Consider the following 13,521-nt stretch of genomic DNA (forward strand, 5'->3'; position numbering starts at 1 on the left):
CTCCCACCCTGCCCATGGCCCAGGACCCCATTTTGACCCCCTGGGGCCACCAACCTCTGCTCCAGCAATGCTGGTCCCCAGCTCCTACAGGCCTGCCCTGCCCTGCCCAACCACAGGTCCTCACGCAGGCCCATGTCCCTAGCCCAATGTCCGCTGAGGGGAATATCAATCTTGGTATTTCACAGGGAAGTACTGAGAATGGCCACACATGTCTTGGTATTTCACAGAAAATGAGAAGACAGAGAAGATGCAAGTTTTTGACCTGTTTTCTGTTCCTGGCAATTTATGGAACCTGTAAGAAGATAGACTGTTGGGAGATGGTTCCTATTCACCATGTTAGAAATCTTACATGTCCCACAAGCATACCTGAGCCAAGCTCGCCGGTACCTGACAAAGCAGCCACCATGGTACAAAAGCAGTCATTGTTCTGGAGGGGAAACCAGTGATGCAGGGCACTGGAAAACAGCCTGCTGGAGTCCTTGTCCCCATCAGTGCCCATCAAAGGGGCATTTGATGCACAGTCTTTGGAGGCAGGTACTCAGGTCATCATCAGTACCCATAAGTGGATCTGATTTTGCAAATTGTTTTAGATGACAGATGGAATACATGGCCCCCTTCACTGCCCCACCAGCTGTGTGCGAGTTTTACCTCCAGGGATGAATGAGGACCCTGCTTTGGGCTAGCTTGAGACCTGCTCAGTTTCCTCCCTGGGGGGCTGGTTGCCTCTGGAGTCCTGCACAGTGTCTGTGACCCTCAGCTGAAAGCTGGGAGTAAGGAGCTGCAAGGGGTTATCCAGAGATGCAGCCATAAGGGTAGGATCAGCTGCTGAAACAGAGAGCTGCAGAGAGATTTGGGTTCTCTGCTGGGAGTAGTGTGGATGTATTACAATTACTGATGTGAAAGCAATAAAATGATGGGGTAAATGAGGCAGCAGTTTCTGTTTTCTATTCCCTGCTGTCTCCTTTTTCTTAAACCCTTCATGAGGAGGCTGACAAGGCCACTTCTCCACCCCCTCACAAGGGAGCATGTTGTCATTTAAAAAGCACAAGTCTTTGGGAGCAAGAAAACAATTTTGATTTAACTGCTGTTTTATTGAAGCTGCCGTGTGTGCGGGATGATGGAGGGGGTGCAATAATCCACCTGTGAAATTGTCAAACTTTGCACAAGATCAACGCTCAGGATTTGATGCTACAGCATCAAAGCCTCAGCAAGGAAAAACCATCCCTCTGCTCCTGTGGGGCCCTGGGTGGGGACCCTTTGACAGCATTTCCCCAGCGTGGAAGGAGCCTGCAAGGCTGCTCATGTTCCTGTAACAGTTAGTGCCCGATCTCAGCAGAGACGTCTGTGCCGAGGTGTGCTGAGATGTCTTGTCACATGCTCCCTGCTGCTCCCAGTGAGGGGTGTTCTCCAGGCATGGAAATGCACCGTGTGTGAGCCCAGGGCACTCTGCCGGAGTATCTGGTAGGGGATACGGGAGTGTGAGGAGAGGACGCAAGATGGGGTGGACCTCCAGTGGCCAGGCACCAGAGGGTATGGGCAAAACTCTTGAGTAACGCTTCTCCCTGAATGCTTCTTGTACACAGGCTGTGGCACCAGTGCTGTAATACTTAGCACAGAGGGTGTGCGAGTAAAGGGAGCCCTCTCACCTCCTGCATTCCCCTCTCTGCATCCCCTTGTACCCACCAGTTAAGTCTTGGTGACACCTGGCAGTCAGCCAAGCATTTCACCCAGAGCAAATCTGTTGTCTGCTTTTCCTTCTGAGCCTAAGCCACTACTGAAACTACACGGGCCAGAGGCAGCTGGTTTCAGCTGTGTCTCTTAAATGAGAATATTATCATCCATATTTAATAAGGCTGTTGTTTCTTCACAGTTTTGTGGATGCTCTTTCCTAGTCTGGGAATTATCTAGCCACAACAGTAATACCCGCCATCACCACCACCAAGAGCTTGCTGGACCACACGCTGCTCTTAGCAATAGTGGATGCTGAGAGGCAACGGACTCTGTGGCTGGTAGGGTAGGCACTGCCTGCTCGGAGTGCCCAGCGACCACCTTGGAGGAGAGTCGTGAAGGCTGAGGCTGTGAGCACTGAGTTGGATGCTGCTTTACAGCTTGTAAGCAATAGTTATGCTGAGTTATGGTACCATAACCTTGTTTATAAAAACTCACTAATTCTATGTTTGTCTTCTCCGCAAGCTAGCGGGGCTCCTCGCAGCACTGCACCAGCGACCGTGAGTGGGTCTTGAGCACACCTATGACAACGTACACAGTGCTACGTTTTGAAAGTTAGACAGGGACTCTACTGTGTTTGAGCTTGCTGAAACAGCATCTTCAAATGACTGCTTTCCAAAATCATGAATCCTGCTTGAAAGTTTTTAATTTCTTAACTTCATAGAAAGTTTGCAAATCTTACTGAAAATTAGACAGGCTGGTTAGACAAGAAGTTGATGAAATAACACAATACATTAAAGAAACTGTCAGGACACCTGTGTTCCTGGCTGCCCTGTCAAACAGTGGATATGTTAACTCTTAAGATAATTGTGTTCTAATGTGAATGGTTTGATTGCTGTTGATTTTCTTTCAGGATTATGTAACAAAGCAGGTCCTTTTTTAGGAAAAGAAGAATACATATGTTCAGCTGAGACCTGTCTAGTTTTTTCTTTCATGAGATTTAAGAAGGCTTTCTACTGAAGGACAGCAAAACCACCTCCTGCACAGAGATGCCCTTTCCATTCCCAGCTGTTTAAGCCCTAGTCAACTGTGCATATATATTTGTTATCAGTTTACTCGGCGCCGCATGAAGTCAGTGATTGAAAAGTGCAATATTTTGCTTATGATTGGGTTACAATGTGCTATCAGAAAACCGCTGTTATATTGTTGTTCTTAAACTAATACATATTTTTGTATTTGTTTTGTGATATTTTAGACTCAGCTCTGGGGAGTTTTACTTGCTGCTGCTTCAAATTTTCTGATTAGTGTCTCTCTGAGTATACAGGTATGAAATCATTTCTCTTCATTCAAAGTTGTTTGTATTTAGCAAGTAACTTATGTTACAGTTTGTTTTTACGGTGAAGTTCAAACACAAATTTTGTTGCATTTAATAAAAATTCCCTTTCCTTAACTGTAGTTTAATGGTGCCCTGCTGGAGTTGTTGGCAGTATGATAGCTCTCAATCTGTTTTGTGCTGTTCGTAACTCCTCCTCCCCTTTGTAATGTGCCATAAGAAAATACCAACTGTGGCCCACTTGTGGTCCCACTGGACATCACATGAACCTGTCTCAGAGTGTCCATATCTAAAATGAAATTGACCACAAGGTCTTCGGTGCTGCTTAATGAAGTGATTAATGTAATTAAATATGTATAGGGACATTTTATTTTTATTTTTTTTTGCAATATTGGGCCCCAAAACAACTTTGACCAATTTAGTTAGGATAAAATAATCTGAGTAAATATTTTAAAACATAAAAGCAATGGGAGGTGCTGATTCTACAACTATGGCAAAGGGTTGTAGGATTAAATTTATAAAATCCTTTCTGTATTAATACTTAGAATACATACTTGGTAGAAAGTTAAATAATTCATTATAATCTGTATCTTTTAGACTTCATGGTATTTTTAGGTCTTCTAATAAAAGGTTTTAAAGTGCAAAAGACATTGTGTAAGTTGTCCAGAAAAGGTATTTTTGCTAGCTTGTATTTTATGAGTTGTTTATGTTTCATATAAGGCTACTTCTTGCTTTTTCTGTGAAGGATGAAACAGAAAGCTGTGGAATATGAAAACTTCTACCCATAATAATCCATCTTAGTAATGCTGGAAGGTTCTTCAATGATTCCTTTCTATTTTAAGTATCTCTGGTTGAAGAATCCCATAGAAAGCAATCTGTTTAGCTAGAGATAGAAGGCAGGTTGAGATGACTGCAGCTTTTCCAATGAGCTCCAACCTGCTGACAGTGACAGTACTAGGACAGGCTCTGTTTCAATGGACAAACTCTTGCTGGTGAAGTGGAAATTCGGCCTAGCCCATAATAACAAGGTTGTTCAGACCTCATACCTTTTGTTTGCTGGAGGCATTGAGTGCCAAAGTGGATGCTTTGCCGGGGGAGGTACTGAGGCATGCAGACAGACCTCTTGACTTGCGATCATTAACAGGGTTTACTGGATTTGAACTATCTTCCAGCTTTTTAAATGCTGTTTAGGAAAACCCAATAGCTCTGCATTGCCATTTAACAGTTTCAACTAACATTTTTATTTGTCCTTTAAAATAGGTTTTTCTCCATTTAGTAACAATAACTTATAAATATGAATAATGACTTTCCCTAGATCTCAACATATATATTTTCACACTCATATTAAATGGACAGGCCAAATTTTATTGTTCTCTCTCCCTTTCCCACCTTGCAGTCGGTTGCCTTCCCTCCCTTCCCTCTAGTTGATTGTCAGCTAAAGAGCAGGCCACCATTTGCGATATGTTTCAGCTGGATTATAAACAGCCTCCACCTAAATACCACCCACATACATTACTATGCAAAGAAGGCAGACATCTGGAGAAAGAAGGCTGCAAGGGAGCCACTGAACTCACCCCTCTGTGTTCATCGCAGATCTTTTCAATCACCCTGTGCCCTCAAAAGAGTTGTTCCTACAAGAATCTGGGGAAAAACTAGAGCTCAGGATTCAGTTTTGTCCTATTTGGTTTTCAGTAGAAATTTGGATTCTTGATTTGACTATTATTTCATATTAATTTCAATGGGATCTTTATTGGACTTCATTTGTTTATAAAAATGGGACGTGCAAAATCCTGGATATTACTGTGAATTGCTGGTCTGTGGCTCAAGGAATTTTGATTTCCTTATGTTCCTTTTCTCCTTGGAGGGCTAAACTTCTTCGTAGAATTTCATCCCCTGAACATGTACCACAGCATGAAGCTGCACTAGTGTTCTGCATCCCCTCAACAAGAGGAGTGACTGAGACTATGGTATATCACAGATGTTACTGTTTGGCCCGTACTCTGTAGCATAGCCTACGGAGTAGAATGGGAGTATGAGGGAAATTGTTTCAATTTCCCTGGGCCTCTACAGGGACATTTCCAAAATCAAATAAGAAGTGATGGAGAAAAAAGATGTATTTTACCACCATTTATAAAAAAAAAAAATCAAATCATTTGGTTTCAAATTTTTTTGCCCCATGTACAGAGAAGCTGGTGAGGAATCTGAGAAAGGAAATGGTACCCTGGGAGCTAATGTGGTAAACATTGCATCCTTCCCAATCACGACACCTTCCTGATGGAGACTCCCTGGACTCTGTTTCAGAAGACCAGTGTGATCAAAGTCAAATTATTTTGTTATATACAGGTTCTTGCTGTACATCTAGAGAGAAAACAATTACAACTTGTGTCAATGATACCTTCTCCATGTAACAAGAAGTGTTTGTGAAGTATTACTTGAGTATATATTATGCCTGTTGATACAGCGGTAACTGATTTTCCTTCTGAAAATAATGCCATACCTGAGATAGTCTTCTAACTTCAAAACAGATTACAGCCAAATCCTAAATTCTACCTAATTAATTTAGAGTCCTCCCTACAGCAGATGTGATTAAGTGCTGCCTTTTTATTTTGATGTTTTATTTCTGGTGAGGATATGTATCATAGAGAAGAAACACCATGTTTTCTGGGTCCTCTTCTCCCCATTTGTTGCCACAGTTCTGATTGTGCCTCATCTCCTGGCTTTGAGTATTTCCAGATTGGCTGCACAACTGCCGAGCTGTGCTTTGAGAGAAGAAAAGAGGTGTGCAGTCACAGCTAGGAAGCACTAACTAAGTGTTCCCTTAGTATTTTTCAGGTTTATTCAGACATCTAATTTTTCAGTCCTTTCCATCATGGCTAAGACATTTGAAGCAGCACTGACTGAACACAAAGCAGTGTGTCTGCAACAACAAGATAAAAGTCATGTTTAAAAAGAAAACCTTAACGCACCTGGAATTTGAAGCTGACAGCCCCCTTAATTATAAGAACACAATGGAAGTCTTTCTTTTCATGCCTCTTCCTAATAATTAATTTTCTAGAAATGCGCTCATCTCCGACTGGCTTGCCAAACAGAGCCGAAGCCCTACTACACGAGCAAGCTGTGGTGGTGTGGGATGACCCTGCTGGTGCTTGGAGAGGTGGGCAGTTTCACAGCCTACGGATTTGCCCCCATTGCCCTTGTTGCTCCACTGGGATATGTATCTGTCATAGGTGAGGTGGTTTGCCATTTCTTGCTTGAGTACATACTTCAATTGAATGCTTGTTTGTGACTAGAGGGGTAATACGGCAGAAACTGCAGCAGGAATGCGAGGAGAAAATGTTAATGCTGTGGTTTGAAAAGGAATTATGCGTATAATTACATGAGCTGACAGTTTAACAGAAACCCTCGACTTAACTCAGAGACTCTTTTAATATCTTTCTTTTTCCATAGTTTTGCCTTTTGTGTCACTCTATGCTCTGCTGGTTCCTCCCGGCTGGTTCCCCAGTGCTGCACCAGCGCTGCTGGCTCTGCGCGCCCTGCAGCGGGGGGCTGATCCTGCGGGCTGCGTGGGGCTCTGAGCTGCCTGCACGTGTTTTCTGTTACCGTCATACCAAGTGGTTGCTGCTGCCTGTCCCCTGCCCATCACCGTGATTCATGTTGACATGGGCAAACTTGCTCGGCTCTCTGAAGAGTGTGACAAAACGGGCCTAGAAATTTCCTGAAATGTTTAGTTTATTTATGGACATTTTCAAAGTTATTCTTGAGTTCCATCGTGTGCAGATTAATTGGGCTTTAACAGAAGTCCTATCCTTAAGACTCATTTGATATGATCTTACTCTTTACTTCACATGTTTTTTTGTAATTAAGGTGTTAACAGATATGAGACGTCTGGGTTTTTGATAAAGAAACATGCATTTAAAAATATGTTATCATGTTGTGCTAATGCAAAGCAGAGTGAACAGGGACATATTGTACAGAGGCTGTGAAAACAGGAATCTTATCGACTCATCCCTTAATCGAGTCGCTTCATATCCACACCTGAAACATCCAGGGCTGAGACATGGCAACAGCTCTGCACACACTGGAGCTCATTTGCTTGCTATTGACAAGTGATAACATTTTGTGGTCTGTCTCTGGCTAACAGTTTCAGCTGGGAAGTGACATTCCAGTGAGTGATTCTGCACAGAAAAGTAGAAAAGGTGAATTATCTTCCCAGTGGACCACCCAGCTGTAGTAGAAGGAGGTAGCCAACCATAAGTGGGTGCAATTTAGCAAAGAGATAGTGAGGGAAGGAAACTGCAGGCAATTTACTGTAACCTTTAATGTTAAGCTGTCGCAGAATTTTGGAGAATGAGAGATAAAACTGTGGTATTTCACCATGGTAGGAAAAGATTTCTCAAAGAAAGGAATGGGAAATTACTCCAGTTGAAAATGTAAATTAATATGACATATCCCAGTGTGATTTTGGTGGCAGTAGTTATATCTTTAACAATTGTAGACCTTTCCAGATGTCTCTGAACATAAAGGGACATCGAACAATCTAATTTGTTGCTGAAACTGAGTAAAATGCTAATGTGGAAAACTAGAAAGAAGTGAAAAGGAGTGAGAAGGGAAAAAATTCCACTGGTTATTAAACTGCTACAAAGAAGAGGTCACATTTAGTGTTGATTTTCATCTGGGCAGATTCCTTCTTCTTTACCTTTGCAACATGCAAAGAAGCATTGCGTCTGTTTCCTCCATTCTTCATTTCCCCTTGCTTGTAACAACTGCCAAGAAACCATTTTCCTAACTGTTATATCTTACTGAAATTCTCATCCACTTTTTTGGGGTTTTTTTGACTGACCCAAAATGCTTACCCTGGAAGACCTCAGAAGCAATTTAATATCTTATATTCCATTCCCATATATCAGCTGACAGTATCAATTTCATAGCCCAAACAATAGAGATATCTGAAATTTTATTTAGTCTAGCAAACATTCCCTTAAGGAAGGGAAAGTAAAAATGATGTAGACAGCCAATTACAGCAATAACTTCCCAGTAACATTTCCTACCACTAGATACTATCCTGTCTTCTGAAATTAAAGCCAGAGAGAGACAGCATCCTTTTAATTTTAGAAGAGTTCATCATTTAAGGCAATGACAAACTGACCAAGACACATGTGTATCATCTGCTAACAGCTGGGCAAAGGATAATTTAGGCAGCAAATTTTCCAATTTAAAAGACCAAGAAATATTTTTCTCATTAAGTTGTGACCTCTTTTAGGTGGTTGAGGGTGGACTTTGCACTGTCTAGTTGGCAGTTGTTTCAAGGTATTGTAGAATGTGTGTCTTTCATAAGTTAATTTTTTAAATGAAGAAATTAAGCACTTGATAACAAACTCCAAATGTGTATCTGAACCCTAACTCCACCCTTCTGATAAGCATTGTTTTCCAAATTTGCTGTCAACGCATCCCACATGGTAAGAGCTGACTCTCGCTGACACTGGGTACTCAGTACCTGTGGTGTACTGAGGGCAAATGTGCTTTGCAGTATGCCCAGTCATCTAGGGGATTCTCTGAAGATCTCTGTCACTCTGGATCTACACAGAAAGCTTCCCTTGCTTGGTAACCAGGGTTTTGGAGGAGGATAAGGCAGACTGGAGTCTCTGCCCAGAACGGATTTGGGCTGTACCCATCATATATCTCCAGACCTCTGAGACAAGAAGCATCTTGGGTCTTAAAATAGATGGAGCCAACATCTATTATGCTCTGCTACCACATTTAACTGCATCCAACTGAATTTTGCACTTAACCCGGTATCAATTAAATAGTGAAAATTTTGTGCCTCATTCTACTGAGCTGGGTGCTTCTGGTGGCTGGTTTTAGAAAGCATCCAGCACCACAGACCATGAATTGGCATGACACCAGTAGACCTAATTTTTTTTTCTTCTCAGAATTAAGCTACAAACACTGTATTTTTCTTCTTACACAGTGGAAGTATTTCTGTGTGTGGTTGCAATGATGCAAGCCCTACATCTGTTCAGGGTTTTAAATAGTTTGAGAAGACAGCAGTTGTTTCCTTCAAGAGGAGAAATTGGTAAATTTTCAGTTTAGAAGTGGAGGAGTAATAAATGTTTGATGTGATCATTAAAGAGCTTTTTATACTTAAAAATTAAAAATAATGTTTTACATGTAGCTCAGGTAATTTTAGGCTGCTGTGGTCTTTAGCTCATTGCCTTGCTTTTGCCTGCAGGAATAGCTCGGGAAAGGGGGTGGTGAGGAGAGGCCGGTCGTATCACAGATCATTTCTTCTGCAGTTTTCATCAGTCTGTAGAGAGTTGTTTTACACTAACCTCATTTAGACTGACATCGCTGAGATCCCTTTGCATTTTTGTACGCTCTTCTAAATAGCTGTGGGGCAAGGAATTGCTTTAGGCTTTGAAAATTGATATCCCTGATGGGTCTTTAGTAACAGAGTTCTCAAAATCCCAAGTTCTTGGGCCACAAAGATGTTACATTACAATGAGTGGGAGAAATCCATTTCTAAGAGAATATCTGAGAATCTTTTTCCTAATGAGAACTGGGAAACATTCACCAGACTATTCTTTAAAATACTTACTTGCACTTGTCTAGAAGATGCAACAAAAGGATTTTCAGAGTTCTTCCTTCCCTCTGCAGTGTGTTTGTCCTATAATACAGCTTTCAGAATTAAGCTCACCTAAATGGTCTTTCTTTTGAGCAATTCCTCTGGTATTTGGCTTGCTTTTTTATTAGGATGTTGGCATTAAGGATAGGGAAAAATGTTTCATGTTTTGTCCACTATTTTTCTAGTAATAATATTTAATCATGTTAGAAATGTTACATGTTCACTATCAGGATAGCTATCAAGAAGTTATGCACCAGCTGACTAAATTCTGTTATATCTTCCTTTGTATTCAGGGCACCATTAATATCTATCACATAAAGTAAGAATAGGTTTGAGCAGTCCATTAGCTGTGATGAATTTGTTTCCAGATGTCTTAGGCAGAGATAGGTCTCTCTCTGTTTGACTCCGGCTGTGCATACAGGTATTCTTTAAGTTTCTCCAAATTTGTGTTAATTATCCCTGACACAGAGCTCTGGCCCTGAAGGAAAAGCAGGTCCCTCCAGGTCTAAATGCATCCATCCTCCTCATACCTGGATCCTCTCCCCTGCCTACCCTAAAATGACCCGCAGTAAGTCAGCAGACTGGTTTTCCTCGAGCTCCTGCCCTCTGCTTGAGCAAGACAGTAATATCCAAGGTGTAGGCAGGGTAAGGTGAAGGAGGTTTTAAGCCGATAGTCTCAGGGCAGGGAGATTCTCAGGCATGAATAGTTTATACACAGTCTCCACCACAGATATGGTGCTACAGGCACTCGGAACCAGCTGTGATTTATCTTTTGGTGCCTGCAGAGTGTACATGGACTCGCCTGTCCTCCTGCTCTGTGCACCAGCATTAGGGGCCATCTGTGCTTCCTGTCCTTATGTCCCACCCTGTAGCCCTCTGTACGAGAGAGATTTCAGTCTGCTCCAAGGCTGTGAGCACAGCTCCTTTCTCCAAACCAGCTCCTTTCCTTCTGAATGCGCTTAATAAAAATGTTTGGGCGCTTTTTTAAAATATTGTTTTTTCCCACTGTCCTTCAGCTAAACCACATTCCTCTCGTGACCAGCAACCTCATAAATTCAGCCTTTTCCCTTGCCCCTGTCTTAGTGTGCAGCCTCTGGATCCCCTGTGGAAATACTGGTACTTGCCCAGGAAGACCTGCTCCTCATTCTCTTCCTGCTTAACCTCCTCCTCATTTGTGCTGCAGTGATCAAACGACCTGCCTCGGTATCTCTCCAGATCTTCCTGACTGTGTGGCAGACAGGGATAGCTTGAATTTGGGGATGGATTAAAGCATTTCCAAGTGCTTCTGTACTGAGATGGTCCTGAATCTCTCCAGCTTGGAAGGTAGGCTGAGGGTCTGTCTGCTTAAAGCATACTATAAGGCCACATCTTAAAATGTGACCAGCAGCAACTGCATCCTCATAGCCTGAGGACTCACTGCTCAACAAACTTAGTGTAAAATCAATGAGGTGAGCCTAAAGTGCTTCATTAGACAGAGGCAGACCCTTAAGTTGCATAAAATAGTGTGAACGTTTGTTCTCAAAGTGGAATGTTTTTCTTGTTGCACAAATTGTGAGAAGTCCAAACATTAAACAATAGTCTTTGAGTCATGGTGAGTGCTCCTCCTTCTGCATTTCGTCCAGGCCACCAGTGAAACGGGTACAAAACTATTCTGCAGAATGGGTGGTTTTAAATTGATTTACCTGACTGAATCAGTTAAGCTTAACAGAATGAACAGTTGAGGCAAATATTAAATTTTGTGATTTTATTGGACAACACAGAAGCCGTAAAAGCAATCTATGCATTTATGAAGAGAGCACTAATCTATTTAAAATAGTACATGAAGATGTTCTAAGAACTGAAAAGAGGAAAAGGAAGGATATGCTGATGTTTGAAGTTATGAATAGTTATGGAAGGAATTATTTAGTGTAAGACAATAAAAAGATGAGATTCATAAATAGCCTCTGAACCAGGAAAACGACTTAATAATGAAATATACTTATATGTGAAATAGTTTTGTGTAGGGAAAAGTAAGTGATAGACAGTATTTCATTTGACTTTTTTAAGGCTGAATTGGGCAAAATACAGAAAATGCGCTCTGTGGAGCAGTATGTATTTTCTATCTTTAACTTCTCTTACGTATTATTCCTTTCTTAGAGAAATAAAACAAGAAACAATCTTAACTGCAGCCTTCATGTCTAGGAGGCAGAGGAGTTGTTTTGTGAGCTGGGTTCTCACCATTCAGTGTCTGCTTGTGGCAGAACCCACATATCACACTACTCTTTATTGCTATTTGTGCTGGAGAAAACCTGCATGTGAAGATAATCATAAATGATCACTCTCCTAAAAGAATGAGCAGCTGAGTAAGCTACATGTAGCACCATTATAGCGCTCCCTTAAGGCACTTAATTGCCTATCTCACAGAAAAATGGTAGAAAATTCCATTTTTCCCATTTAAATTGAAATTCACATGCTGCAGTGAACATATATTCATTCTATAATGTGAATACATAAAAATTCATTACATAGTGGATACGTATCCATTCAATAATGAATGCAAACCAGCCTCGTTTATGTTGATGTGTGAGAAGATGAATTTGTTTCAATAAAACAATTATGCTCCTGAACAAACTCTTTTTTTTTCCCATTTGCTACCCAATAGTTTTTGTTTATCATGGTTTTGACGTAGTTCCAAGCAATAATATTTTTCATTTGAAATACTAAATCTCTATTTCAAGATTGAAGAGCTTCATGAGCCTTCAGAAAGGCTCTGTCATAGAGATATTTTACAGGACCTATTTACTTATCAATTTGTGGATATTAATATAAGCATGATGCAATCAAGGCATGAAATGAATTCAAGGATTTCATTAGGTTGTATTGGTTCTGTAATGTTTAATTCTTAACAGATCATGTCCCAGATTTTCTGCCCTTCTCTTGATTTAGCAGGCTCTGAGCCACCACTCTCAGTGGGACTAAGATCTGTGTCTAGGTTTGGAAGTTTTACTTTAATGATTAGTTAAAAAGCTAAAAAATGTTCTGATTCACCCAGAAGTATACAAGTCTTCTCAGACAACCAGGGATGCAGTCTTTGCTTCAATGACTTACAGGCTGACACTTTAGGCTTAGAGTTGTACATGTGTTTTACTGCTTAAAAACAGTGGTTTAAAAGCAATGAGGCTTCAGAACAATGATAATAAATTGCTTGTCTTGTTGCCAAGCTGTTTCCTTGGTCTGCTCATCTGTAGAGCTCGACATAATGTTCAGTGATTTATTTCCCACACCAGTGCAATGGTGTAGGAGGAGGAGGCATACAGCTTCTGTGGCAGAGGGGGAACAAGAGGACCCTGGTGTAGGAGAGGGAAAAGTGGGATGGGGTGGTAGGAAGTTGGACTCATGCTGCGGCAATGGAGTGAAATCATGTCGAGGGGGAAGCGGGCTAGGAGGAAAGTGCAAAGGTGTAACATCACTGGTGGTGAGGAGGAGAAGTGGAAAGATGGCAGGCACCTCACCTTGGTCTGAGGGCTGGTAGGAGAGGAGTCTGGCGAGCTGAGCACAGGGGTTTCAGCAGGGCTGCGTTTAGGAGCTGAATTTGGAACTCGGTAAGGGCTTTAACTGGTATATCTGGTATGCTTGTTCGTAGCCTCTGAATGCCTATTTACCCTTCTGCCAAAGGTTTACAGGGTTCTAGGACAGCTCAGGTTGGAAGAGACCTCAGGAAGTCCCTAACCCAACCTCCTGCTCACAGCAGGGTCAGCTTGGAGGCCACCACACAGAGAAGAGATGGCAGGAGGAATGTGTTGGCCATCTAGCATATTGCCTTTTCTGCCCTTTCTGGAGGACATCATGTCTTAAGCAGCTCAATGCACTGGGCTGGAGCCCAAATGAGTTAAGGAAGAGGGGCAGGGTGGCTGTGAGG

The 13,521-nt window shown here is 41.9% G+C and overlaps 1 protein-coding gene across 1 annotated transcript in view; it reads left to right on the forward strand.

The window, feature by feature from the left end:
• Positions 1–13,521, forward strand: part of NIPAL2 (NIPA like domain containing 2) — a 51,661-nt gene that overhangs the window by 14,604 nt on the left and 23,536 nt on the right. Inside the window, exons 2-3 of the mRNA XM_037380747.1 lie at positions 2,924–2,992; positions 6,057–6,228. Coding sequence (XP_037236644.1) covers positions 2,924–2,992; positions 6,057–6,228 — 241 coding nt within the window. The remainder of the gene's footprint in view (positions 1–2,923; positions 2,993–6,056; positions 6,229–13,521) is intronic.

This window comes from Falco rusticolus, chromosome 3 (assembly GCF_015220075.1).
Source record: "Falco rusticolus isolate bFalRus1 chromosome 3, bFalRus1.pri, whole genome shotgun sequence".
In the NCBI taxonomy this organism is placed as follows: domain Eukaryota; kingdom Metazoa; phylum Chordata; class Aves; order Falconiformes; family Falconidae; genus Falco; species Falco rusticolus.